This window comes from Motacilla alba, chromosome 1 (genome assembly GCF_015832195.1).
Source record: "Motacilla alba alba isolate MOTALB_02 chromosome 1, Motacilla_alba_V1.0_pri, whole genome shotgun sequence".
Classification (NCBI taxonomy): domain Eukaryota; kingdom Metazoa; phylum Chordata; class Aves; order Passeriformes; family Motacillidae; genus Motacilla; species Motacilla alba.
The window spans coordinates 36750729-36774978 of record NC_052016.1 but is presented as its reverse complement, the minus strand read 5'-3'; the positions used below and the strand labels follow the sequence as shown (position 1 = coordinate 36774978).

The window sequence follows — 24250 nt, the reverse complement described above, 5'->3', positions numbered from 1 at the left end:
CCAGTCTTTTTACTGGTCTTCCCCTCATTGCCCAGGTAGTGACAGGCACTATTGATGAGCTGATAGTTCTGTTCTTTTCCACCACACATAAGGCACTCATTTCCTTTTCAAAGTGTCTTTGTACTGAATTGGACTCAGTTGCCATGTCTCCCTTAATTCCTTCTCCTCCAGACTAAAAGCTGCAATTTTTTTTCAATCCTTCTGCTTGAGTGGCCAAGGTAGTTATTCCCCTCTGTAGATTCTTTTCCTACATTTGTCTTTGTTGTAGCAGAGCTTTACCCAAACTGGACACTCAGTCAGTCCTGTGTCACTCAGTGCTGTGAGTGCAGTCACAGCAGTACAGAGCTGTTCTGACAGCTCGTTTCATCTGACCTACAGGCTATCCTCCTAAACACATAAACTGATCTGATGTGTGCCTTTTTGGCAACAACATCATGTTGATGTACATTCTGCTTTTTTTAAGGAAGGTTATATTCAATGAACTCTGATGCACACTGAAACTGTGCACTTATAAAAGCAACAGAGGATCTTTTGCCCGAGTATTCCCTGTCTTTCTTACCCTGATCCTCCGAACTTCAAAGTCATGGGTCTAATTTATTCAGAGGATTGTGTTTTTTTTGTGGAGAGCATTGGCCCGTTTTCATATGAACCCAAACATCCGAAGAAGCATCCGAGGTCCCATGAGCAAGGACGAGCGTCAGGAACCACTTGGCTCTGCTCTTGGACCTATCGCTTTCCCGCCGTGAAAAAAAAAAATCAGTTTGCCTTGGCTCTCCTACGTGCAAAACAAAGACGAGATTGTTTAAGTTTGGGGGTCGGTTTGGAGGTTTGGTTGTTCGTTTGTGCTTAATGGAAGAGCCTTGAGTGGCCGGGCAAAGGAGCCGTGTGAATTATCACCCGTACATCTGCTCGGAGCAGCCCTCGCTCCCCTCGCAGCGCCCCGCTCGCCCCTCCCGCTGCCCCCGCCCGGGCGCCTCCTCCTGCGGCGGGGCCGGGGCCGGGGCCGGGGCGGGCGGCAGCGGCGGGGCCATGTCGCAGCACAGCACGCTGCTCCACCTGCTCGCCGGAGGGTGAGTGCCCCGGGAGGCGGGCGGGGGCAGCAGGGCGCCCGGGGGCGGGATTCGGGCCGCGGGTCCCGCAGCAGCCGCCGCCGGGCAGCCGGGGCGGAGCAGCCCCCGCCGGCTCCGCCGCCCTGGCCCGCGCGGTCGCGGCCGTGCCGGGTCCCGATCGGGGCTCGGAGCCGCGGAGCAGCCCCGTAGCGCCGCGGGAGCGCCGGGCTGCGCCGCTTGGGAAGACGGAGAGCCTCCCAGTCGGGCACGGAGTTTCGTCCGGCCGGAGCTTGCCGGGGATGCGGGGCGAGGGAAGCGGGGCGCTGAACGAGAGCGCCACGAGGCCTCTTCTGCGGGGCAGGTGGTGGGGCATCCATGCGTTCGGCAGGGCGCCCAGCTCTCTCCATCAGCGCATGGCTGAGATTCCTGTGTCACTTTTCTGGCTTTAAATAGTGCGGCTGATTCTGGTGAGTCAGGTGTTTGGATCCCAGCCGTGCCTCTCTGTATTAGAAGCGTGCCCCTGAGGAAGTAATTTGTCCCGTGGCGTTTCCCCCTTCCTCTCTTTAAAGTCTCAAAACAATGAGCTTCAAGTTTATGGTGCCCTAAAGCAGAAAATAATGTGGTCCTCCAGACTTGGCTGAGTAACTGCACAAGTCCTCTGCTTAGGTAGCCACCTAATCCTTTTCCAAATCCCACCAACCTGCTGGAATCTGTGTGACAGTGGGTCCGATGATACAGCATGCACAATAAGGCACATAATTTAATTGCTTTTAATTAGTAGATTCCCGGTTTTTGCAGCTAATCCAGTTCTTGTACTATGTCAATCTTTGCGCATATGTACCTGTCCTCTCTGTTCCCATTGTTATTTTGTGTATGTTATTCTCTTTTATTAGTTTATCCTTTGAACTATATATTCATTGCATCTTAATGCATTTATCTTTCTTAGCTTTCTTCTTAAGCTTTTCTTCATCTTTTTCCACCATGCTTCCCGAAAAACTGAGAGTTTGGCTTGTGACAAGAATGTCACTAGTGGGAACTTCGTTAGTCTGTATCTCATCCTGATCCATTAAGCAATACTCCTGAGTTACTAAAAAGCAAGGCAACATTTTTGGCTGAGGAAATCCCTGAACTGAAAATTGTGGGAAGCTGGGAGAGTGTTCTGGAGGTATTTCTCCTACTCTTCTGTAGATGACCTTTATTTGTCTGTGTCAAAGGCAGAAACCTGGTTTAACTGCAGGTTTGTCTGATCCAGCATTGCTATACTTAAATGAAGATCTTCAAGCCATCTTAATTGTTGGCTAGCCTAAGAGCTAACATGAATTACCAGTAAACCTTGTCACCTCTGTGCATGTGCTTATACACATTTTAGATAACTTTAAAAATGTTAGCAGTGTCTTTTGTATTTCTCAACTAATCCTCTTTTTCTGTCACCTCAAACTTGTCGGTTTTCCCTTTAAAATGAGAAAGCGAGATCTAGAGGCAAGTACCATTTTCTGAGGTAAAATTACCCGCCTTCTTCAATTAGCACTTTTTGCTGCAGCTTTCCTCTGAGAGTACATGTTGTACTCATTTTCACTGCTGCTCTTCATCCTATTTTGCAGAAATTGCTTTAGTTCCTGCTTCTGGAGTAATGACACATAATTTTCCATTTCTCCTGAAACAGAAGAATTTTGCAGACCTATGTCTTCCATAGAGTGTAAGCAGCTGGATCATCATCTAATGCATCACAGTTGAGATTTCCTCTAATTTTGAACTGGTACACCTCATTTCCTTAGCTTTAATTAATGGATATTCTTTTTTCCTCTTTAGTCTTGCCATTGAGATGCAGCAGCTCGTAGTGGCCCTTCACCTCATACTCTTTCTACTGATTGAATGGCTGCTATGCTAAGGAGTAACAATTTAATTGTTGTTATTTCTTTTATAATACTTTTTTATTATCTGTACGTATTGGTAGTTTCAGGAACACGACCTCAGTAAACTTCTACGTATACAGGAAGCGTGTGTTCAAACTCAGATCCTGACCATTGCTGGTGGGGAATTCTTGCAGAAATTAGATATTAAGAGAACATTACATAAACTTTTGCTTCCTTATGCACTATTAGAGAGAAGAATTATTAGCATACCAAGCAATTGCTTCTCTCGGTGTTTTCCTGATGTATTGTTTGCTCAGCTTTTAGATAAGGAGTTGAAACTGCCCTATTCAGACCTTTTAGACCTTGATCTGTCACCACTGTACCCAATCTTCTCCTGAACTGGAGACTGTACTTCTGGTCAAAGAAACAACAGGCATGTAAGTCTGGAGCCTGTATAAGACAAATTATAATAATTATAATAGAATCTAAGGTAAAGAACAGGACTGTTGGACCCCTGAGTGAATATGGTCTGTATGGGAAGAATCAACGTGGCCTTTGAGAAAGCAGACTCTGCCTCATACAATCTGGATTGCTACGTAGGCTGTGTCTTGGAGTCTGTGCTTGGTCAGCTTGTTGACCCAGAGAACCTGAGCCAGGGTATTCACTGATTTGCCATGTGCTGTCTTCTGAGCTGGAGCTAAATTCAGGAGTCAGAACATTACTAGACTCCCACCACTCATCATACACCTCCTGAGGGAAATTGCTGCTGATGGACTGCTCTGCCAGTCATCACCACCACTGTGTACATCTGCCAAGGGCTTGACAAAGCCACACGAGTGTTATGGAATAACATAGCTAGTTGCTGGCATCATTAGCTGCATAATCTCCTAGCTGCCATATCTTCTACTCTTGGATGTGCAATAGGCATCCAGGCCTCTCTTTTTTTCTTTTTTTTTAACCCCCTTCCTCTTGGCAATGATAATGAAGCCCTAGGAGCAAAGAGTGTGAGAATACAGTATATGTTCACTGAGCTGTATAGACTTTTTCAAAATAATTCTTCAGAACTCTCACTGTTTGCTATCTTGCACTGTCATATGTAATTCTGATGATATACCTGACTCTTCCCTGATATCTTGTAGTTCTTTAGTTGGCTTTTCTTTCTTTGGAGCAGAGTGAGCTTTTTATTAAGCCTCCATCTCTTGTGAAACAAAGCAACTTTGGCTGTGGCAGATGTGAACAGTCATCCTTTGGTCAAAGCCTCTTGCATGGCTTGCATGCAAATTCATCTCAAAATGGTCTTTCAGGTACTGAGCATTCTCTAGAAGAGCAGAGTTATCAGTCATAGGATTTAGAGGGGCAGAAGCTGAGAACCAAATGTGTCTGTTCTGACTTGTCCCTGGGTGGTGGAAAGGGAAAAAGGGGATATGTGTCCTTTCAGCATTCCTGCAGTGTGACAAGAGCCATTGATGGAGATGGTTCATGAGTTCCAAAAATAGGTTTAGCCTGCTGAAGGTCAGAGTCCTCTTTCATTAAGCAAGCCAGGCTTGGAGAGAGCCTGGCTGTTGGCAGAAACTACAGATCTTGCTTACAGGGCCTTGCAAATGTGGGTCAGATGTAATTGTGGCAGGCTGAGAGGTGGGAGAGCTCTGTGCTGCCCCTCTGTGAGCCGGTGCGGCTGTGGTGAAGTGTGGGCCACGGTGCCTGGTGACCTCAGCAGAAGGCTTTGCAGCAAGGGTGGGCAGCAGAAATATTTGCTCTGGGGGACTGCTGAGTCCCCATGGACTTGGGACTCTTTGTCTCAAATACTGAGTAAGGCTTCGGAGTGAGGCTGCCAGATGATGTCCCAAGCTGAGTTGTTACGTTAATCAGTGTCAGAGCAGGTCATGTGTGACACAGGCTGGGGTACCTTAACCTCCTCTCCCAGAGGGGAGAAGTTGTGGACAAGCAGGGTCAGAATTATAGCACAGAGGTAATTCTTACATGTGCTGCTGTGTCCTAGATGTGGTGGAACAGCTGCAGCCATCCTGACCTGTCCCCTGGAAGTGGTAAAGACACGTCTGCAGTCATCCCAGCTGGCACTGCGGCCTCTGTGCCTCCCAGAGGTACAGCTGCCAGGGATGAGTGTGAGGCTGATGAATCCCACCCCACCATCTCCTGGAGTGCTCAAGTTACTGAGGTGAGTAGGACAGGGCAGTGTGCCTGTTAGCACCAGGGAAGTGATGGTTTGGCCATCGGAGGGTGTGAGGGGAGAGAGAAAGAGAGTCGATCTGAGGCTCTGGAAGCCACAAGTGCTGTAGAAAGTTTGATCAGAGCATGTGTATACACCTGCTTCTCACTAGTGCTCTGCAAGGCAGCTTAGGGGGCTGGGAGAAATTGCTCAGCTAGTGGTTGGATCAGACCCAGAGGGATGGCATTATCAAGAATAGGATGCAATGGCTAGTGAAAAGTGTCCCTGCCCATGGCAGGGTAGCTGGAACTAGATGATCTTAAAGGTCATTTCCAACCCAAGGGGTTCCGTGATTCCATGACTGAAGGAGAGAGAAGTGATCAGAGAGAAAATGAGAGCAGGGCAGAAAAAGGATAACATGGGAGGTGAGGAAAGGGTGCTACAAGAAATACTGAAGAACAAAGGAGGAGGAGGAACAGAAGACTTCCCAGATTAGTTACTCTGCTGTTTTCTCTGTTCATTTCCTTCTGTAGGGCCATCCTTGAGAAGGAAGGCAAACGGTCCCTGTTCCGAGGTCTGGGTCCAAACCTCGCTGGGGTTGCTCCTTCCCGGTGAGTACTGCTCCATGACAGTGCCAGTGCCTCGTGCTGTACACTTTCTAAGGGACCTGTGTCATAACTGTCACGCCACTTTCTGAAAGCAGTCTGGGCCTCGTGCTCACGTGCCACAGGAGCCCTTCACACAGACATGTTCTGGAGCTTCTGATCATAGTGTTAAGATGATTGCTGGGGCCAGGTATAAATGGTATCTGATGTCACGTTAGACAGAGCTGTGATGGGAGTAAGGAAAGTCGGAGTGAGACCGAACAGTGTTGTCTCTGCTCCTCATAAGGGAGCTGTAACCTCTTCTGTATTTTTTTCCAATCAGGGCTATATATTTTGCTGCCTATTCTGCTACTAAGGAGAGGCTTAATACTGTCCTGGTGCCGGAGTCCAAGGAAGTACACATATTAGCAGCAGCCTGTGCAGGTGAGCCTTTTCTGTCTCAAATCAAAGCCAAGAGGTCCTTCTGTCTGGAAATGCCTATGTGTTTCATTCCTTTTCCATTGCTGCTCTGAAGTTTTCTCCCTCGACATGTGGAGAAGTGAGTTCTTTGGGTAACCCAAATGTTTTCTCACTCTTCATTCTTCTTAGTCTCATCTCTTGAAGTCTTGTCTTTACCCCTTCAGCTGCTATCATGAGCTGTATTCTGCTGTGAGAGGGTGAAGGCAGTGTGTAATTTAGACCACTCACAGAACCATTTCTCTTGATATACTCCAGTTCTCTAACAAAATCCTCCACTCTTGAAAAATTAGCATTCTGTTTCCTGCCTCTTTGTAACACCCGGGCCTGTAGTGGGGTTTTGTTGGAGGCAGAGGAGCTAATTACCACTAGACAAAGGCTGGAATAGAGGAGGAGGAGAATCAAATAGTCTGCCCTAAATATCTCTTCTCAAGGTCATTCTCAAATTGCAAATGCCTGCTGCTTGCCAAGCAGAGCTCGAGAGCTGATAGATCAGCACCTCTTCACAAACTGTCAGCATGATCCTGGCACTCACGGCTGTCTTCCTCTTCTGTTCCCCAGGCATTAGCTCAGCCACACTCACCAACCCCATCTGGCTAGTGAAAACCAGGATGCAGCTGGAAGCCAGGTAGGGCAGGCCTGCAGTGCAGAGGCACTCCATGTCACATCTGGATTGGTTTGGGGGTTGGTAGGCAGAGAGAGGTCTGTGACTTCTCATCGGAACATGGCAAGTCATAGGCTGGGCAAGAGGCTTACGGCTGTGTTCACAACAGCACCGTAGGTCAGGGTGCAGTGTGCTGTCCTAACCCTCTCCCTTCTTTCCAGGGTGAAGGGGGAGACGGCCAGCAACGCTCTCCAGTGTGCCATGCACGTGTACCGCACAGAAGGCCTACGTGGATTTTACCGTGGGATCACTGCCTCCTATGCTGGAGTGTCAGAGACCATCATACACTTTGTCATCTATGAAGCACTGAAAAAAGAGCTGAGAAACAGCCAGCATTCCCATTCCCCATCACTCACACTTTCACCAAACAGCAATGACTTCTTCGGACTAATGAGCGCTGCTGCTGTCTCCAAAACATGCGCTACGTGCATTGCATATCCACACGGTGAGTGGGTCCACTCTCCTTGCTTCTGTTCCCCTTGATGGGAGATGCCATGCCCGTAGGATCCATCTGTTAATACGTGGCTTCCCTTCCTGTCTCTCCAGAGGTCATTCGCACGCGGTTGCGAGAGGAGGGGTCCCGGTACCGTTCCTTTACACAGACTGTGCAGCTCGTGGTCCGTGAAGAGGGAGCCTTGGCTTTGTACCGGGGGCTCCTGGCGCACCTGATCCGCCAGATCCCAAACGCGGCCATCATGATGGCTACCTACGAACTCATCATACATTTGGCCTCTTCCACCTTGTAAGGTGTAGCACTTGGCTGAGGCTGCTGTGGAGGTACAGGGACATCGTGGTCCTGAGACCTGGTCTTTTGCGGGCTCTGAGAGGTGGTGCTTTTTGTCACAGAGCAGATCTGGGTCAGGCATTCCCAGGACACGACGACTATTTTGTGCCAAGTTTTTTGCTCCAATGTGCACAGTGTAGCCTTTTTTTTCCTTCTGGAGACTTGATTTATTCCAGTGCTTCAAGATGTCAGGGCACTGGTTTGACAGTTCCTGTTGTAAACTCCCTTGATGAAACAAAGGCATAGAATTTACTGGGAAGGAGACAAAGCAGAAAAGTCTAAGAGTGTCTTACCCCAGCATGTTCACTTCTTTTGGACCCAGTAACAAGCATTCATGGGCACAGTTGGGCATGAAGACAGGCTAGAGCTGACACATCTGAGAGAACTGCAGCAAGCAGAGATCTTGTGCTGCAACCTTTGTCCTCAGAGGGGCTCTTCCACTCTCACCTACCGTACTGCCTTCTTGCCCCTAAGGAGGATTTCTCAACCTTGGCTGCCAGCAAATTGCAGAATTTTCCTCTGGGTCCCTCACATGTTGCAGCCATTGCCCCAAGATGTGTCAATCAGCTCACAGCCCCTTTTTGTCTTGCAGGGTCTGAAAAACCAGACCAAGTAGATCCAGGGAAGAAGCACAACCTGCTCTGAAGCACTATCCCAGCAACGCATGCTACTGCTGGGCTCAGAGCCATGCTGTGCTAGTATCTTTTCTATTTCCATCCCCTCCATGCTCAGCAGAAAGAGGAAGAAGCCTCCTTCCCCCAGAAGTGCTGGGGCTGTTCTACAAGCTGGAACCCCTGGTATAAAAAATACTCTATCATACTGATAAAGAAAGCAGATCATGTGAGAAGATGGATGGAGCTCAGGAGATTTGGCCTGTTTCTGTTGATACACTAAGTGTATGAAAAGAGCCTTATTTATTTTCCTGTGTTGCTGCATGTGCTACATTTGCCTGTGACAGGCTTGAGTGCCTTCTGTTCTTTTGTGGGTCCCTACCACTGAGTTCTGGGGAAGGCTACATTGTGTTTACAGAGCATTTTGATTCTCAGAAAGGCATGGGGAAGGGTTGTGAGTGATGTGTTTTTCTTGCTTCATCACATATGCTAAAAAATATAACCCTTCCCCAAGATAAGGTAGTCATTTCAGTAAATACATGCTCTGGACAAGCTCCAGTTTCACATGGGAGGCTACACTATTTCTTTCCCTGGTTGTAGTGAAAAACTGCAGAAGTCCTGTATGTTTTATTTGAAATCCATTTATTTTAAAATCCACTTTGTTTCCTCATCTTTCTTACCTTCATTCATTTAGTATTAGGAGTATTGACAATTTTACAAAGCGACACAAAGCTGCAGTGGTTTGTTGGTTGTTTTTTTTGTTTGTTTTTTTTTTTTTTTTGCATGAAACGAGAATAAACCTCAAATGACAACATTGAAAAAATATACAATATATATATATAATATCTGGGGAGGGGTTGTGAGAAACCCCACTCTGAGCCCTATAGCTGGCTCTGCCTTTCAGATTTCCATTCTTTCCAACACGTGCATCACAGTTTGAACCGTGCCACCATCATGTGTAAGTGCCCTAACACATGTTTCTGGAGAGCCAGATGGGGGGTCAATAATGTGGGGAATGTCCACAATGAGAATGGCAGAAGATGAAGGAACATGGGAGCCAGAAATGATCAGTGAGGGAGGAGCACATGTGTACACGGTGGGGGAGGAAAGAAGTTGAAAGTAAGACACCTCCTCCTTCCTGCCATATGTTTTGGGGGGATCCACTGGGCAGGTGTTTTAAAGCTCCTAGTAGCGGTGAGAGACGTCACTTTTGCCAATGATGTGCCGGTCATTCATGTCACTGCTGTCCGGGGAGTCGGGTGTCTCCGAGTCGGTGCTGTCCTCGTCATCCTCCATGCCCTCGCCAGCTCTGCCCTCCACACTCCCTGCTGCCCTCTCCTGACAGCTCTGGTAGGACTGGGGAGGTGAGATACAGGGTAAGGGGAAGGGTCTGACAAGCCAGCTGCCCTCCCAGCCCCCGCCGCAGTGGCCGCTGCTCACCTCCATGGGGTTGACGATGATGGTGAGGGCCGAGTCGTCCCAGAACATGTCACTCTCTTTGCCTCCAGTGCTGCTGTGCCCCGACTCAGCAGCCCCAGGGACCTCTTGCCCCATTCCCCGGCGGTGCAGGGAGTGGATGCGCAGGATGCCGAGGATCACCATAAGTGCCAGGAAGCCCACACACACCACAATGATGACAGTGGCAGCACTGGGGACCACTTTGGAGAAAGAAAGCGAGAAGTTGTGTCTAGAGTCTCTCACACAAAAATGCATTTCCAACCTGACATGCAGGAACTGAGATCCCTGGGCAGAGCCTGGGTTTTTGGTCTATGCAGGAACACAGCCTGACTTGTCTGTGCCCCTGGGCACAGGCAGTTCCTGTGATGTAGACTCTGTGGAGACTCTGCACATCTGCAGAATTTGCCAGAATGAGTTGCACCGTATGTATCTATATCCTGCTCTTGGGAGGGAGAAATGCGTGCTGGGGACAGCCTCTAAGGGCTCGAGGATGATTTTCAGAGAGTGTGATTTCTGTGCAAGCAGTAGCGAAAGCAAGAAGCCAAAAGATGCCTTCGTTGCACATGGAGCAGATGTGAACTCTATGATGGACTTCTAATAAGTGCTGTGGCAAAAGCATGGCTTCTCCACAGGAGAAAACCTGAAATTCATCTAAGACCCTTAGCCCAGCTCCTACATGTTTGTTTTAGGCCTGTAGACTGACCCTCAAGTCCCCATATAACCACCTTCCCTGCAAAATCTATCTAGCCCCTCCACAAATTTGTTTGTGGTCCTGTTCAGCAGGGACAAGTTTGCTGCTGCCATCAGGCAGAGCTGGGGAAGGGAGAGGCAAAGGCTGGCACATGCACAGGCTGCCCCTGCAGTGCCAGCTGCTGGACTGGAACAGCTTGGGATCAGCTACTTTGGAAGCTGCAGCAAAAGCTAGCTCAAAGGTGCCTTGCTTGTTCCCTACAACAGGGGACCAAAAAGTCTGTAACAAGTCCCGGAGCTTTCACAGCCCAGGAGGAACCTATTGGAGTCTGGTCATGCCTGAGGCACAGGGCTACCAGCACAAACATCTAGTCCAGCTTTCAGGCTTCTCTCTCCTCTGTTTTGCGGGCAAGAATTCTCCTCTTGTCTGTGTGGTGTCATGACCTGTATTTTCCTGCCTTGCTGACCACCACCTTTCTTTCTTTAGAGCAGCGGCAGTCTTGACTCACTTTTCTCTCCTGCTGTTGAAGCTTCTCTCTGAATGTACTTTACACAAGCCCACAAAGCACCTTTGCAAGGTGCATGAATGAAGTCAGCTTACAATTACTCTTTTTATACCCTCTGAGGCATAGAATTCAGTCTGCTTCTACATCAAGAAGACAATATCCCACAAGAGGATTGTTGCAGCATGCTCTAAAATGCAATCTGACAAAGACTGCAGTCCACTGGCTAATGACGAGTGGAACAGGACAATATAATGAGAATAATGATAATGGGTGCAGGAAGCCTGAGAGGAATCCTCCGCTATAGGTTCTGCCAGGATGTCAGAAAATGAGCATCCTGATCTAAAGGAATAAACCCAAAAGATAGTGTTACATACTTGGGTTGTTGTGGGTGCTTGCCAAGCTGTGCCCAGACAGTTCTGCGGGTAAATGATGGCCTCGGTGCACAAACTGCTGGGAGCTCAGAATATGGTTAGGATGGGCAGCTCGGTTCATGTTGTGGAGAACATTCACCTGCAGAAAGACCAGAGTGAGGGCACTCAACCCTGTGTCCATGGCACATTCTATGCATTCCCATGCACCATGTCCTCCCCACGCATGCATAAGAATCTCTGTGTGCATGTATCAGTCTCGTACCTCGACAGTGAACTCATTGCTGGAGTAGCGTCCGTTCATCTCAGTGCAGGACAGGTGAAACTTCCTTTCATAGAGGGCAGCACCGTGGTTGATGTGGTAGGAGACCTGGCGTAGGATCTCCTCGTAAACCGCAATGCTCTCCACGCCTGAGACAAGAAGAGAGGGGTGGGGTGAGGAAGGTCCTGCTCTGAAGTCACCTGGCATCCTAACCCTGCAGCAGCCAGAGGCTACAAAGGGATCCAAAGCAATGCTGGGTTCATTAATTTTGGGTAGGGCTCAGAGATGGAGCTGGCTGAGGAGGACCTGATGGATGGCTAAAACAAGTGGAAGGGAAGGAAGGATTGAGAGCAACAGCCCTGTTAGGTTCTGGAGAGTACAAATTGTTGTACCAGTTGTGGGATATGTTGTCCCTGTCGTATCATGCAAAATGCTACTGACACTTGAGAACACCAAACCCCAAGAAGTAAAGTCAGGAGGAGTGATACAAGCCTGGGTGAGAGCTGACACCATGTCCCAGTACTTTGTGCTGGAGGAAAAGCCACCTCCCCAAGGAAATGGTCTGCGACTTCCAAAAACCAGGAGTTCAAGAAACGGTGACATCTCAGTGTGACAAAGTACACCAACACATCCTAAGGTCAAGTGCTTCTCCCAGTGATGCCTGAGAGTCGGTGACAGAGGCATAACATGGAGAGGACGTACCTGTGATGGTCAGGTAGGCAGAGGTGTTAACGAGCTCCAGGCCCCGCTGCTGCAGCAGTGCCCCATCCAGGAGCAGGTACTCCCTCTCTGGGTCCATGTCATCTCCTACCAATGAGATCTCGCAGCCATCCAGGTTGTGCACAATCTCATCTGACATTCGTGTGTCTGTCACTGAGATGCAAACAGAAAGGAGATATGGCCAGAAAGCCAGACAGCCATCAGAAAAGGAAGGAGTTACTCAGAGGGGAACTTGCTTACCTAAGAGTGCTCACATCACATGTAATTACTTCTCCTTCTCCACCTAGCACTGACCTTAAGTAAAATCACTGTCAGTCTAATTACTTGTTTCAGGATGGTTCTAATGACATTATCTATGCACATAATAAAGTCACTTTATTTTGGAACAACATACTATTATCAGTCTGGTTCATGATAACACATCTTGGCTGTAAGGACTTTGTTGACAATGACAGTGTGCAAATTAGAAACAACACTCACACATTCCCAGGCCCTGCACGCTTTTGAAAGCTTTTCCCTGTCTCACACTCTTGGTTACCATGGTTGAGATCTTATCTTCTTTAAAATGGCAACCACATTCAATAACTAACTGCTTTCAGCAGGATTGAGAACAATCTGCTCTCAAGTCAAGGAACTCATCATTGTATGAGGAAAGGCAAAGCTTCTAAACAGAAAAGTAGGAGCAAAAAATCCTATTACCAGAAGAGATATGAAAGAAGTGAATGGACACAGAGCACAGACTGCAGAGAAATTATCTGAGCATGATGGAAAGAAATTGAAGAACAGGACACTGTAGGGAGTGAGGAAACTGACTGGGAATTCACAGGAATAAGTGAGGCAGGAAGAGAAGGAAGGGAGCAAGAAGTAAGAAAGAAAGCAGGAGAGAATGAAGTAGGATGAGACTAAGTAAGTGCAGGAGTAGAGAGAGTAACAGGCAGGACATCCATCCAGCTGGATTCAATAAAGGGAAATGTAGGTAAAATGTAAAAGGGATTAGGAATGAGCAGCCTGGGAAAGAATTAGGAGAGAGTAAGGCAAAGGAATTGAGTGGATAGAAAAAGTACAGGGAGGAGTACAAAAGGATAAGAGCCGATTAGCCTACATATTGACAGACAATGTGCCTTGCTTCTAAATTTGTAAACTCTCGCTTTCGGGTGTCATTACAGGGGCTCTACTTCCTCTGCAGGACCGCAACTCTTGTCTCTTACTCCTTGTCCCGTACTCCACTCACCAGTACCGTGCCAGTTCTCGTCCTTCTTGGCCTCCACCTGGTGAGAAATAGAGCAGGTGATCTGGAGGTTGGGGAACAGGGGAATTCCTTCCGGAGCCTCAAAGTCTGATGCAGGATGAGCAAAGTGGGCATTGCCACTCAGCAGGATCTGGGGGGCATCAGGCTGTAGCACCACAACATAGCCTTCCACATCAGGAATGGAGACACAGGACTCCTCACTGAAACACCTGAAGGAGAGCAGTAGAAAACATCAGTTGCCCCAAGCTTCCAACAACAACATTATAAAAGATCACCTCCTGCCCATCACTTCCAGGGAAGGGAATATCCTTTTTCCAGCAGTCCTCCTAAAGCTTCCCCACAGCCTGCTGAGCAAGGCAGGGATGTGTGATAGGAGTGACACCACTGGGATCTGGTGACTTGATCACATCGACAAACACAGAGAAAATTAAAACCAGTCCACATGCCTGGAACACTGAGAGTGGAGGCAGGAGTTCTGCATAGGCACTAGGAACCAGTACTACCATATCCATTTGAATACTGGTTAATAGATCATTTCTTTTCAGGAAGATTTTTACCCATTTTGAGACCATCTTAAAATACAATTATTTTAAAATACAAAGTGAGTCAGTGTAACTTTAGTCAAAAGAGAGGCAACCCTCTTGCTGAACTGAGCCAGAGGTGCTGGTTTGCCCACTCACTTGACAGCAGTGGTGAGCCGGAGTGGCCGGACCCCAGGGGTAGCAAAGCGCAGTGAATTCATGTAAGCCACGTGCTGGATCGCGTGGTTGAAGGTTTCCACATCATCACCCTCCAAGGTGAGCAGAGACTGAGAGGGGTTCACATGAACCTAGAGGAGGAAGAAAAGAAAATACTCATGGCTCCTTGGTAAATTACAGGAATCCAGGCTGAGAGAGACACATAGGAGAAAGGTGGGGAGCTGTCTGAGGTGGGGGAGCAGGCAAAGTCTTGGGAAGCAAGGCTGGGGAGGAGAGTGGAGGAGACCCATGCAAGCTGGGCAGATGGGCATACCTTCATCCCTTTGCCCAGACTGTCGAAGTCACTGTAATCAAGCCCCTCACGGCAGGCATACAGGCATTCAATAACCTCCCGGCTCTCCAAGCTACCAGGGCGCACAGTGAAGCCAGCCAAGTAACCATGGAAGTAGTGGTGTATCGACAGAGGATCTCCTGAGGGAAACATGGGAGGTGGAGGGTGTGAGAGACATGGCGAGGAAGAGAGCAAAACCACAGAAGCAACAGTGTGAGGGCCATGCAGAGGTAAGGTAAGGGACATAGAGGGATACAGAGGGGGGAATGAGGCATGGAAAAGCCCAGACAACAAAAGCAACAATGTGAGGCACATAAGATGTTAAGGGAGGTAGAGAGGGACAGAGGATTGAACAGGATATGGAAAAGCAAAGACAACAAGAAGACAGGGGATGCTGAAGAAAGAAGATGAAATTTTTGAAATTCCAGATGGGGGGAAAGCGAGAAAAACAGACCAACAAAAAGACAAGGGCAGTGAACGGTGGGTAGCATAGAGAAGTTTCTGTCAAACTGCTGAATGCCAGATGGAAACAATTTCTTGTCCCCTTCTCACTCTGCTTCCTGTGAGGGCTTGTAAAAGAAACTACACATTCCACAGATAGTTAGGGATGAGGTGACATCTCCTGATGTCTCTAATGGCTATTTTGTTCTTCAGAGACCAGCTTTAATGATCAGGCATGAGTACTCTTTATCCACACAAAAAGCATACTCCAACTCTCAAAGCAGGCTGCAGTGCTTCCATCAGCCTTTTCATGCTCCACAGGTACCAAGGTATCAAGGACCAATCTGCCAAATAAGGGGTTTCCTCCCACGGTGGAGAGAGGTGGCAGGACAGGACTGGGGAAGCTGTATGAGGTAGGCACCATGCAAGAAGTGATAGTCATGCACAGTCAAGAGGGGAAGAGATCCATCTTCTTTCTTTTCCCTACCTTGCACAGAATCAGTGGCGTTCTCACTTCCTTTGGTTTTCTCTTTGGTTTTCTCCTCTGCAAAAGGAGAACATCTGGGTGAGCAATAAGGCATTGGAAGATGGTAGTTACAGGGTCAGGCAAGTATCTCTGCAAGGGGCTGTACTGGCCAGTCCCCAAGAACAGCCCTGTGCACCTTTCAGCCCTAGAGGCAGCACATCACAGATGACAGAGGCCAGAGTTCCTTTCATGAAGCTGATGGTGAGACTATAGGACAAGTAACCAACTTAAGGGATAAACTATAGTGTTTGCAGTTTTTCAATCCTTTCCCAATGTTATCTATTTTGGGAATTAGCCAATTCACAACCAGCTATGTTCTCAACATCCCTTAGAGACACAGGTAGCTCCAGGAGAGGGTCCCAAGCTGATCAATATTGGTTGTCTGCAAAACGCCAATAAAGAGTGCACAGAGCTGTGGGAAGATCTCTGACCTCAGAGAAGTAGCAGTACAGCAAAAATTTGATCTTGCTAGAAATTTCCACTGGAGTGAAGGCAAGCAGTAGGAAAATGCCTTTAGTTCTGTCCTGCTTCAATCTGGCAGGAGAACTGAAGGGTCTGAGAAATGCAGCCTTGCATCTCCATAGAACAGGTTTTAATCTAGTAGTGGCCTAACTTTGTTCCTAACCTGATTTTTGTCTTTCAACCCAATTCCTGTACAGAAGGATTTATGACTTTTTCATATAGACCCTCAAGACACAGAAATCCCCATCAACACAAACAGCAGCACAAATAGGACCACCTGCTTTCTGCTGAAAGTCTCTGATAGAAACTCCAGTGCCTGAATGAGGTACAGAGTTTCAACTCTCCTCTGCCTGACAGTTGGTTATCCCTTGCATATTCCATGGCCATTGTCCAGGAAGCTGCCAGCGACATTTTCCCCTGAGCTGTTACTACCTTGGTCCACGAGGAAGGAAGGAGCCACACTAGCTTTGGTGCATCATTTGCATCATTCAGTACTGGGTGCTGTTTCTTCCACCTTTCCTGGGTCTCCCTCCACCCCTTTTTTCCCACATGGGAAGAGCAGGGCTTGGGGAGCGCGCACTCACCGGCCCAGCAGGCCCCGATCATGAGGGAAGGCTCCGGCCGCGGCGGGTGGATGAGGCCGTTGTCGTGGATCAGGGCAGGGTCGTAAGAGACGCCATCCACATACAGCGTGACCGTGGGGAACTCCAGGTTGAGGGCGTAATGGTGCCACTCGTCGTCGCAGACCTGCGGCAGACAGCAGAGCACGGCATCAGCAAAGGGCAGAAGGAGAAGGGACATGGGGAGGATGCAAACCCTTCCTCACCTGCTCAAGCTTCCAGAGGAATTTCACAGGCCTTGCGCTTTCCAGCAAAGGCCAGTAGAGGAAAGAAATCCGGCAGCCATGCACAGCCAGAGAGTAGTGTGAGTAGCCATCCTCTGCCAGGGACAAGCACAGGGAGTTAGGTGTCACACTCCAAGCAGTCCCACGAGCCAGAACCCAGAAGCCCACGCTGCCATGCATCACTGGCACTCAGCACCGTGTGCGCAAAGGAGGCTTGAGCGCTCCAAGGAAAAGGGACGCCTAAAGAAGCCGTGTTCCTAAGGAGGAACCCCTGCCCCAGTCCTGCTTTGGAACATCAGTGGTTGACCCCTGCAGGGACAACCCCTTCTAAGGAGTTAAGAGGCAGCAGGCAGAAGCGTCACCACCCCAGGAGAAGCCTCACCGCTCCGCACTGTACTGCAGATCACGGTCTCCTCTTCCCGCCTGCCTTTGCTGGGCACCACGGCATGCTTCATCCACAAGGACAGGGTGAAGTGGTCACTCAGCCCCTCGTGGCCATTCGGCCCGTTCACCACAGGCACCTGGGCAGCCTGGCTGCCATTGAACCAGTAGATGAGGCTGCTGTCCTGGCTGTAGTGCACTGAGAGCCGCGCCGTCCAGTTTGCTGTGGGGCTAGGCACTGGCAGCAGGTCAATCTCTCCTGAGGCAGCACCTACCGAGAAGGGAGGGAGTCAGGAATGTTGGCATGGGAGAATAAGGAGCCTGAGAACAGGGGATCAGATGAAGCGGGCACTGGAAGCCTCACTGTAATGTCTCAGTGCACAGGGAGATGAGGAGCTGCCTAAAGGCCTCCTCCTGTCTGGAGAAGAATGGTGACTTTTTGTTCAGTGCTGAGGGAACCCCCACAGACTCTGCATTGTGGGACAACACAGAAATCTCTGGATTACCAGCAAGGAAAGCACAGGTAGTCCCTTATAAAACTAGAAAGTTGTGGAAGTGTTCAGTGACAGGTTGGATGAGACTCTGAGCAACCTGGCCTTGCGCAAGGTGTCCCTGTCTCTGGCAGGGATGTCGGAACTAGAGGATCTTTAAGGTTCCTTCCAGTCCAAACCATTCCACAATTCCATGTGATATGGGCAGGAACACCCATTGCCCCTCAGTGCAACACACAAGCTTGGTGTCCTCCCACCCCAGTGACCACGGCAGAGGTGAGGAATGTGTTCCCCAGCACCTCAGCTGTGTGAGGGGCAGGGTGCTGTGCCACAGTCTCCCTCAGCCCAGGAAAGAACCGATTCACCACAGAGTTTGCGCAGGGACTTCTCCGAGTAGTTATCCCGGTCACAGCCCTTGGCCACATGGTTTGTCTGCAGCTCCACTGTGGCCTGGATGTTCCACAGCGGCTCATCACAGGTCTCCAGGTGAATGGTGGGGAAGAGCGCCAGGCTGCCTGCACCGGGGGTGTATTCAATCCTCTTGTTCCAGCCTAATGGAAAGGAGTGAAAGTGAGGGATTAGGATCTGCCAAGGACACAGGGCCAGAACACCTGGCATACACACAAGTGGCATCTATGGATTAGTCCAAATTTTTGGCCCTTTCCACATTGGAAACACAGCTTTACGCAGCTGGCATCAATGCATGGGAAGATTTCCTAGAATCAGAGTCTGAGGTCCCAGCTTCTATAGCTAATACTCATGTGTCCTCACTCTGTGGTTGGTCAGCCTCTCTTATCAGGCAGAGCAGGTATGTAGCTGCGTTGATTTCCCCTTAATTCTAATTGACTAAGGTGAACCTGCAGGAACATGCCACCACTGGAAAAGACAAATATCTTCCAGAGGAGCAGCCCCAAAACCAATCTTTGCTGAATACCTTATCAAACACATGGCAGCTCACAGTAATCCAAGGAATGATTTCCCAGGGTTCGAATTTCCCTTTCAGTGGCTTTGCAACAGACTTAGACATCTACTGTGTCCCCTGATGGAGATGGGCTGGTGCCAGAACTGAACCATACATATGGACACACAAATGTATATGTGTATATACAAACATTCGTGATGAGCAGGACTGAGTGGTAGCTGAGCAAAAGCAAAGAGGAAAGATAAACGTGTTTGGAGGTTTCATACCCTGCCAGCTGGGCTTGCAGGTGGGTTTCACCTGGATTTCCACTTCAGCATCATCAGAAGCCCTCTTCTTTCCACAGTCATAGGCTGTCACTGTGAATTTGTAGACACGATCCGCACTGTACTGCAGCTTCTCCGTGTTCTCGATGTTCCCTGGTTTGCAAAACAAAGAGATCAAGGTAGAGGACAGGCAGTCTCCTCAAAGACGTTCCTTCTAAAAATCACTCATATCTTTGATCAATGACAAAAACAACCAAAAAAGAGTTGAGTCACCCTGCCCAGTGTCACTTTGTAACAAGTTATAGCATCCCACAAAATGGATGCTGCTGCTCTGACCAGGATAGATCGGCAGCGCTGGAAAATTTATATAGCACAGCTCTGCCTTCAAATGGGGCTGGCAGAGAAGGAGCAGAGCAGGAGAACAGGAGTGATGTGCACATGGTGGGTGAGGATTCTTACCATCGTTGTCAATGAGGAAGGGAATGTTGGGGGTCAGGATCTCATAGTAGCAGATCTGGCTGTACTGCGGTGAGCAGTCCCCGTCGATGGCCTCCACACGCAAGATGCGGTCATACAGCTTTCCCTCCGTCACTGCCACGCGATACAGCTTCTCCACAAAGACAGGAGCAAACTCATTCACATCGTTTACTCGGACGTGCACTGTGGCCCTGATGCAGAGAGAGACATCAATAAGAACTGATGGGCTGATTATGAGCCATGCACCACCTAAATTTCAAAGTAAGTCATTCTTTTAAAGTGCGCCACTCTGATTTCCAGCTGTCAAAACCAAGGACAAGGAAAGACACCTTGATTTCAGTGCAGCAATGCCGTCACACAGGTGCTTGGACAATGGTTTCCAACCACTCAGAAAGAGCAAAAGTAAAAATAATGCAATCTGGACATCCTACCTATACGCAGCAATGTAAAACACCACTTTTAGAAGCTGCTGTCCAACAGCCCTCCTTTCTATATTCACTCATGTGACAGTCAGTGAACACTTCTCTTTGGGTCTTCTCAGCATGCTGAGTTACAATGTCATGGCTAGAGAAAAATACTTCTGGCTAAAGGAAGTGTTTCCACAGCAACTTTCCTTTGCATTTTTGTCCCAGATCCCATTTTGTAGCATGCAGCAATGTCTGCGTGAACTTACTTGTGTGATTTTTTGGTATTTGCTCCATCAGGTCCCTCTCCACAGTCATAGGCCTGGATGGTGAATGTGTGCTCCTTATGCGCTTCACAATCCACTGGTTCCTTGGCCCGGATCAGCCCCTCTCCTGTAGCTTTGTCCAGGATCACAGCTTCAAAAGGTACCCCTGACCCATGGATCCTGAAGCCACAGATTTCACCTGGTACACACAAAAACAGAGAGGAAGGGGAGAAAGAAAAGGACTGAGGAGAGCACATTACATCCCTTTCTTTCCTTTCCCATATTTTCTTCCTTTCTAGCTTACACTTTCCATTCTCCCCCATTATCATCCTTCATTTTGAGCAGTTTTTGGCTCCCTAGGATTTCCTCCTGCTATCCCTTACAGCCATCAACGGTGCAGATTGCCATCTACTGGAGAATACTCCCACGGCAAGGAGTCCTGGCCAGCATCAGGAAAGACTGAAGGTTACAAGGCTCAAGCTACATTTATTAATGCTACACAGCCCTGGGGGAGCACCTTATTTCTCCTCCGCATCCCTCAGGGAGGCAAAACAGGCCATATCCTGCAGATAGCCAGAGCATGAAGATCCACGCTGTCTCATCCACCCACACATGCAGGATGCGCAGAGTACCGCAGGGAACTGCAGAGAGGGTCACCTAAACCCTAAAATTCACCTCACAGGGACCACATTTACCGTCCCAAAGCTGAGGAAGAATGCATGAGGAAACTCCAGGCGTGGCCTAAGAATGTACTAGGAATACAACCATTGAAAGCCTGGACTGTTGTTCCGGGGATTTGTGCTCACTGCGAGGGGATGTAGCAGTGCCAAGGAAGTGTGCCCTACCAGCTTTCTCCAGGGCTCACAGACTCAGCACTGTGCATGTGATCTTTGGAAATAGCAGAACTGCGTCAAAAAGTAGCTGGCTCCACCCTCAGTTCCTCTCCCTAAGGAAACAGCTCTCAGCATCCTAAATCAAGCTGTGCCCAAATTGCCTCCAGACTTCACTAGGGACCTCCTCCGGAACAGGGTTTGGAGGTGATTGTTCCCTGAAGAGAGGTAAGATCCAGTATAGAGATGAATGTCACTGTGTCCCTGCCTCTCCGTAAGTCTGCCCCTGCCTTGCACCCTTGCCAGAGCTGTTCCCCACCTACCTGCATAGCGCAGTGGGGCATCTTTGTCCAGAGCAAACAGCGGCGGGTTGAGCAGGACGGTGTTGTCATTCTCCATGACGATGCCCTGATACTCAGCTTCAATCCATGGTTTGTGCTTGTTTGCTGAGGTAGATTTGGGGTAAGGGATTGGAGGACAGGAATGTATTAGCCACCAACTGCAGATTCAGTAGGAAAAGAGAAGAATTTCATCCCCTGGCAAGTAACAACCAGCCCTCACCACCTTCTTCTCTAGAAATAAAGACGTCTAAATTAGGCTGGGAGAAAAAAGTTATCTTTATTTAGTTCTACTCATGGGAGACCTCTCCAGAAACAATGTGTTCCTTCTTGTGTCCTCATTACTATCTTATTAGAAATAGGTGCGGAGACACCTGGGTGTCCAGAAAAGCTGGAGCAGCTAAAAAAAAAGTGAACTCAAGATGCCTCAGCCTGGAGACAGATTCCAAATACTATATCCTTTAGCTCAATGAAGCCATAAGGGAAGGATCCAGCCTACATCTTCCCTCGGGGTATCCCCAGGGGACAATGCAGCCATTATCACTTCTGCCTTGCACCCTCTAGACTAAGGCCCAGGACCTACACAGACATGCCCAGGCACACCTTCAGTCAGCCATCCTATGCACAGAACAACCTATTCTGAGAGCCCCTTGCTCTTTCCTTCCCCACTCCATGGTGAGCACCATATTCCTTTGGGCCCTCCTTGCTAATCCCGTTGGCTGGAGCCCAGCCAGGCTTGGCATGGAGGCAGCAGCCAGCAGGAGGCTCTGAAAAATGTCACAGGCCCAGAAATAGCAAATTAATCTTTATCACACAGGCTCCGGGGCAGGGAAAGGGAGAAATAAAGGGGTGGGGGGGAGGGAAGGGGAGGGAATAGGAGGAGAGAGAGAAAAAAAAATCATTACAAATTACAAACCCCTCCCCCATGCCCACTCCCTGCCAAATGGGCCTCAGAGATTATATTACATGGCCTAGTTACAACCCCCATTCCCAGATAATCCCCCACTCTCCCACCCCCTGGAGACCAAGATTTATTACAACCCAGCAACACTTTGAGCACAGCATGGCTCAGAGCTGGTGGGGAGTAGGATACAGAGCCATTCCCCTCAAGGGCACTACTTCCAATATGTTGAATCCATCCTCTGCAGCACAGTGTCCTCTGAAAGGCCATACTGGCATGGCCTCGTGTCGACTCAAAAGGGGCAGCATCCTGTGCAACCAAGCCCTTGTGCATTTCGGGGCCGGGGGGGGCTGCCAGGGGTGGCTGGGGGGCCAGGAGGCTGGGTGACAGGTCAGCGAGGGGATGTCCCAGCAGGGCAGAGCGGGCAGATCCAGCCTGGTGTGGCAGCGAAGAGCGTGGGCTGGCACTTCTCCACCACCGTATCGATTGAGATTATAAAGCATTGCGTAGGAAATCCAGAGAAACATCCATCCTGCTCAGTATGCAGGTGGAATCCTCCCTGTGTGCAAGTGCCCGCGTCTCCCCCTGCCCGCCCATTGTCCCCACCGGATTCCATTCTGTTCCGGCTCTATCCATGCGCCACACCACCGAGGTGGGGATCCAGAGCTATAAATGCCAAATGTGCCCTGTTGCTGGGGTAACAAGCTGATGGTACAGAGATAAATCCTTTGCTGCATCCACCTGCAACTTGGGGATCACCAATCTGATTTCTTGGGAAATGAGTTGTTGGAGAACAGAAAAAACATTTTAGGAATATTTTTAGGATACGGACTCCTACCAGCTTCAAGAAAGCTCCCGTCAATCTAATATAATTTGCCAAAGGCGGGTAGATGTTTCCGAGTGCAAATTCACAAAGGAGAGGGAGAATCCGGAGCATGAGGGGCCTTTTCCTTGCCACCGAGCCCCATGGAAGCAGAGCAGAACAAATAAACGCCCCTGCCAATGTCAGGGTACACACAGCTCTGCGGTGCACCCGCCCCAGAGCCCTGACTCTTCCAAAGCCCAGAAAGCGCCCTAAGGTGTCACGTTCCCCGATGAGCCCAGAGTCCCTCAAATGTTTACAGATTTTCCCACCCTGTCAGATTACCAACACACTGACTCCCCTCGGATGAATCTCTCAGGCTTTTCTCTACAGCCACAGATCTGGAAACCTACACCTTTCTCCATCACTCTGTGTGCTCAAAGAACATCTGCATTCAGAAGGTTACAGCTGTAGCGCTGGGGTGGTTTGGGGGTCTTTCATCTTGATCACACAAAATACATAAAATCAACCTGCATCGTTAATGCATAACTATGCATGAACAGTTCCTATTGACAGATTGTAGATGGATGAACTAGGACTGGAAGATGGAGCTGGGGAATGTGTTTTATGAACTGCAGGGGTCTGTGGTGAAACAACATATTTTCTCTCAGCATGCTAGGGAAGGGATGGGAATCTAAATCCACCCCATGATAACTAAACAAAAGCAAGACAAGTGAGTGGAAAAGGGGAAAACGCGAGGGGAGCGCTAGGAGACGAGAGAATGGAGGAAAAAAGCGGTGGTAGGATGACAGACGGACAAAGTAGAGAATGGAGATGGGATGGCATGAGAGCGCCCGAAGGGGCGAAGAAAGCCGGGGCCGCCGGGGACCGCGGAGATGCCCCGACAAGAACGTGCCGGGCGAAGGCGGCGGGCAGCGCGGAGCCGCACCGTCACCGCGGGGGCGGACGGACGAACCGCGGCCAACGTGTCCCCTCCAGAGCCCCTCCGCGGGGGCTGCCGGTGGGTCCCAGCGGAGCGCCCGCCGCCGCCCGGCACCGTGCCCGCGGCGCTCCGCCGCTCACCTTTGTTGGAGGAGCTGCCGGGCAGCGCGGCGCAGAGGCAGAGCAGAGGGAGGAGGACGGCGGCGCGGGGCCGAGGGTCGCCCATCGCGGCGGCGGCGGCGGGTCCCGGCAGGACCCACGCCCTCGCTCCCGCGGCGGCGGCGCGCAGGCACGGCGGCACCTCCGGCAGCGGCTCCGCGCCCCGCCCGGCCCCGCCCCGCACTGCAGCATGACGTCACGGGCGGCGGGGGGCGCAGCCAATGCGCGCGGCCGCCGCGCCAGGTGCCGCGGGACGGGGATGCGGGACGGGGATGCGGGATCGGGATGCAGGCGGGGCGTGCCGGCCGCTCCTCGCCTCCCCGCTGCGGG

General features: G+C 49.8%; 2 protein-coding genes across 3 annotated transcripts; one reads left to right on the top strand and one right to left on the bottom strand.

Annotated features, from left to right (window-relative positions):
- The first annotated feature begins 813 nt into the window (after positions 1-813).
- Positions 814-8990, top strand: LOC119704188 (solute carrier family 25 member 33-like). 2 transcript variants are annotated; one of them, XM_038145028.1, is made up of 7 exons: positions 814-1070; positions 4902-5078; positions 5603-5680; positions 5997-6097; positions 6692-6758; positions 6956-7239; positions 7341-8990. In XM_038145028.1, the coding sequence occupies exons 1-7, from the start codon at positions 1030-1032 to the stop codon at positions 7538-7540; spliced, it is 948 nt and encodes a 315-aa protein (XP_038000956.1). In that variant the 5' UTR covers positions 814-1029; the 3' UTR covers positions 7541-8990. The 2 variants fall into 2 exon arrangements, with proteins under 2 accessions (XP_038000956.1, XP_038000967.1); XM_038145039.1 differs by lacking the exon at positions 814-1070 and adding an exon at positions 1125-1516.
- Positions 8815-24097, bottom strand: CLSTN3 (calsyntenin 3). Its single transcript, XM_038145012.1, has 18 exons — positions 23903-24097; positions 21102-21224; positions 19952-20147; positions 19261-19469; positions 18805-18954; positions 17982-18167; positions 17127-17396; positions 16727-16839; positions 16485-16647; positions 15400-15456; positions 14454-14611; positions 14123-14271; positions 13425-13651; positions 12176-12346; positions 11477-11622; positions 11218-11353; positions 9630-9847; positions 8815-9545 (listed from the first exon to the last, which is right to left on the bottom strand). Exons 1-18 carry the CDS (start codon positions 23985-23987, stop codon positions 9375-9377), a joined length of 2928 nt encoding a protein of 975 aa, XP_038000940.1. The 5' UTR covers positions 23988-24097; the 3' UTR covers positions 8815-9374.
- Positions 24098-24250: the final 153 nt, after the last annotated feature.

Bases quoted from the DNA above. Each gene is read 5' to 3' on its own strand.
- CLSTN3 (XM_038145012.1), bottom strand. From the start codon at position 23,987: ATGGGCGACCCTCGGCCCCGCGCCGCCGTCCTCCTCCCTCTGCTCTGC. The intron at 13,652-14,122 runs GTGAGTGGGCAA...GCTCTCCTTCAG, and splicing joins CGGCTCACCACTGCTGTCAA to GTGTTTCAGTGAGGAGTCCT. The intron at 9,848-11,217 runs GTATGTAACACT...CTTTCTCCAAAG, and splicing joins AAGCACCCACAACAACCCAA to TGGTCCCCAGTGCTGCCACT.
- LOC119704188 (XM_038145028.1), top strand. From the start codon at position 1,030: ATGTCGCAGCACAGCACGCTGCTCCACCTGCTCGCCGGAGG. The intron at 5,681-5,996 runs GTGAGTACTGCT...TTTTCCAATCAG, and splicing joins GCTGGGGTTGCTCCTTCCCG to GGCTATATATTTTGCTGCCT. The intron at 6,098-6,691 runs GTGAGCCTTTTC...TCTGTTCCCCAG, and splicing joins ATTAGCAGCAGCCTGTGCAG to GCATTAGCTCAGCCACACTC.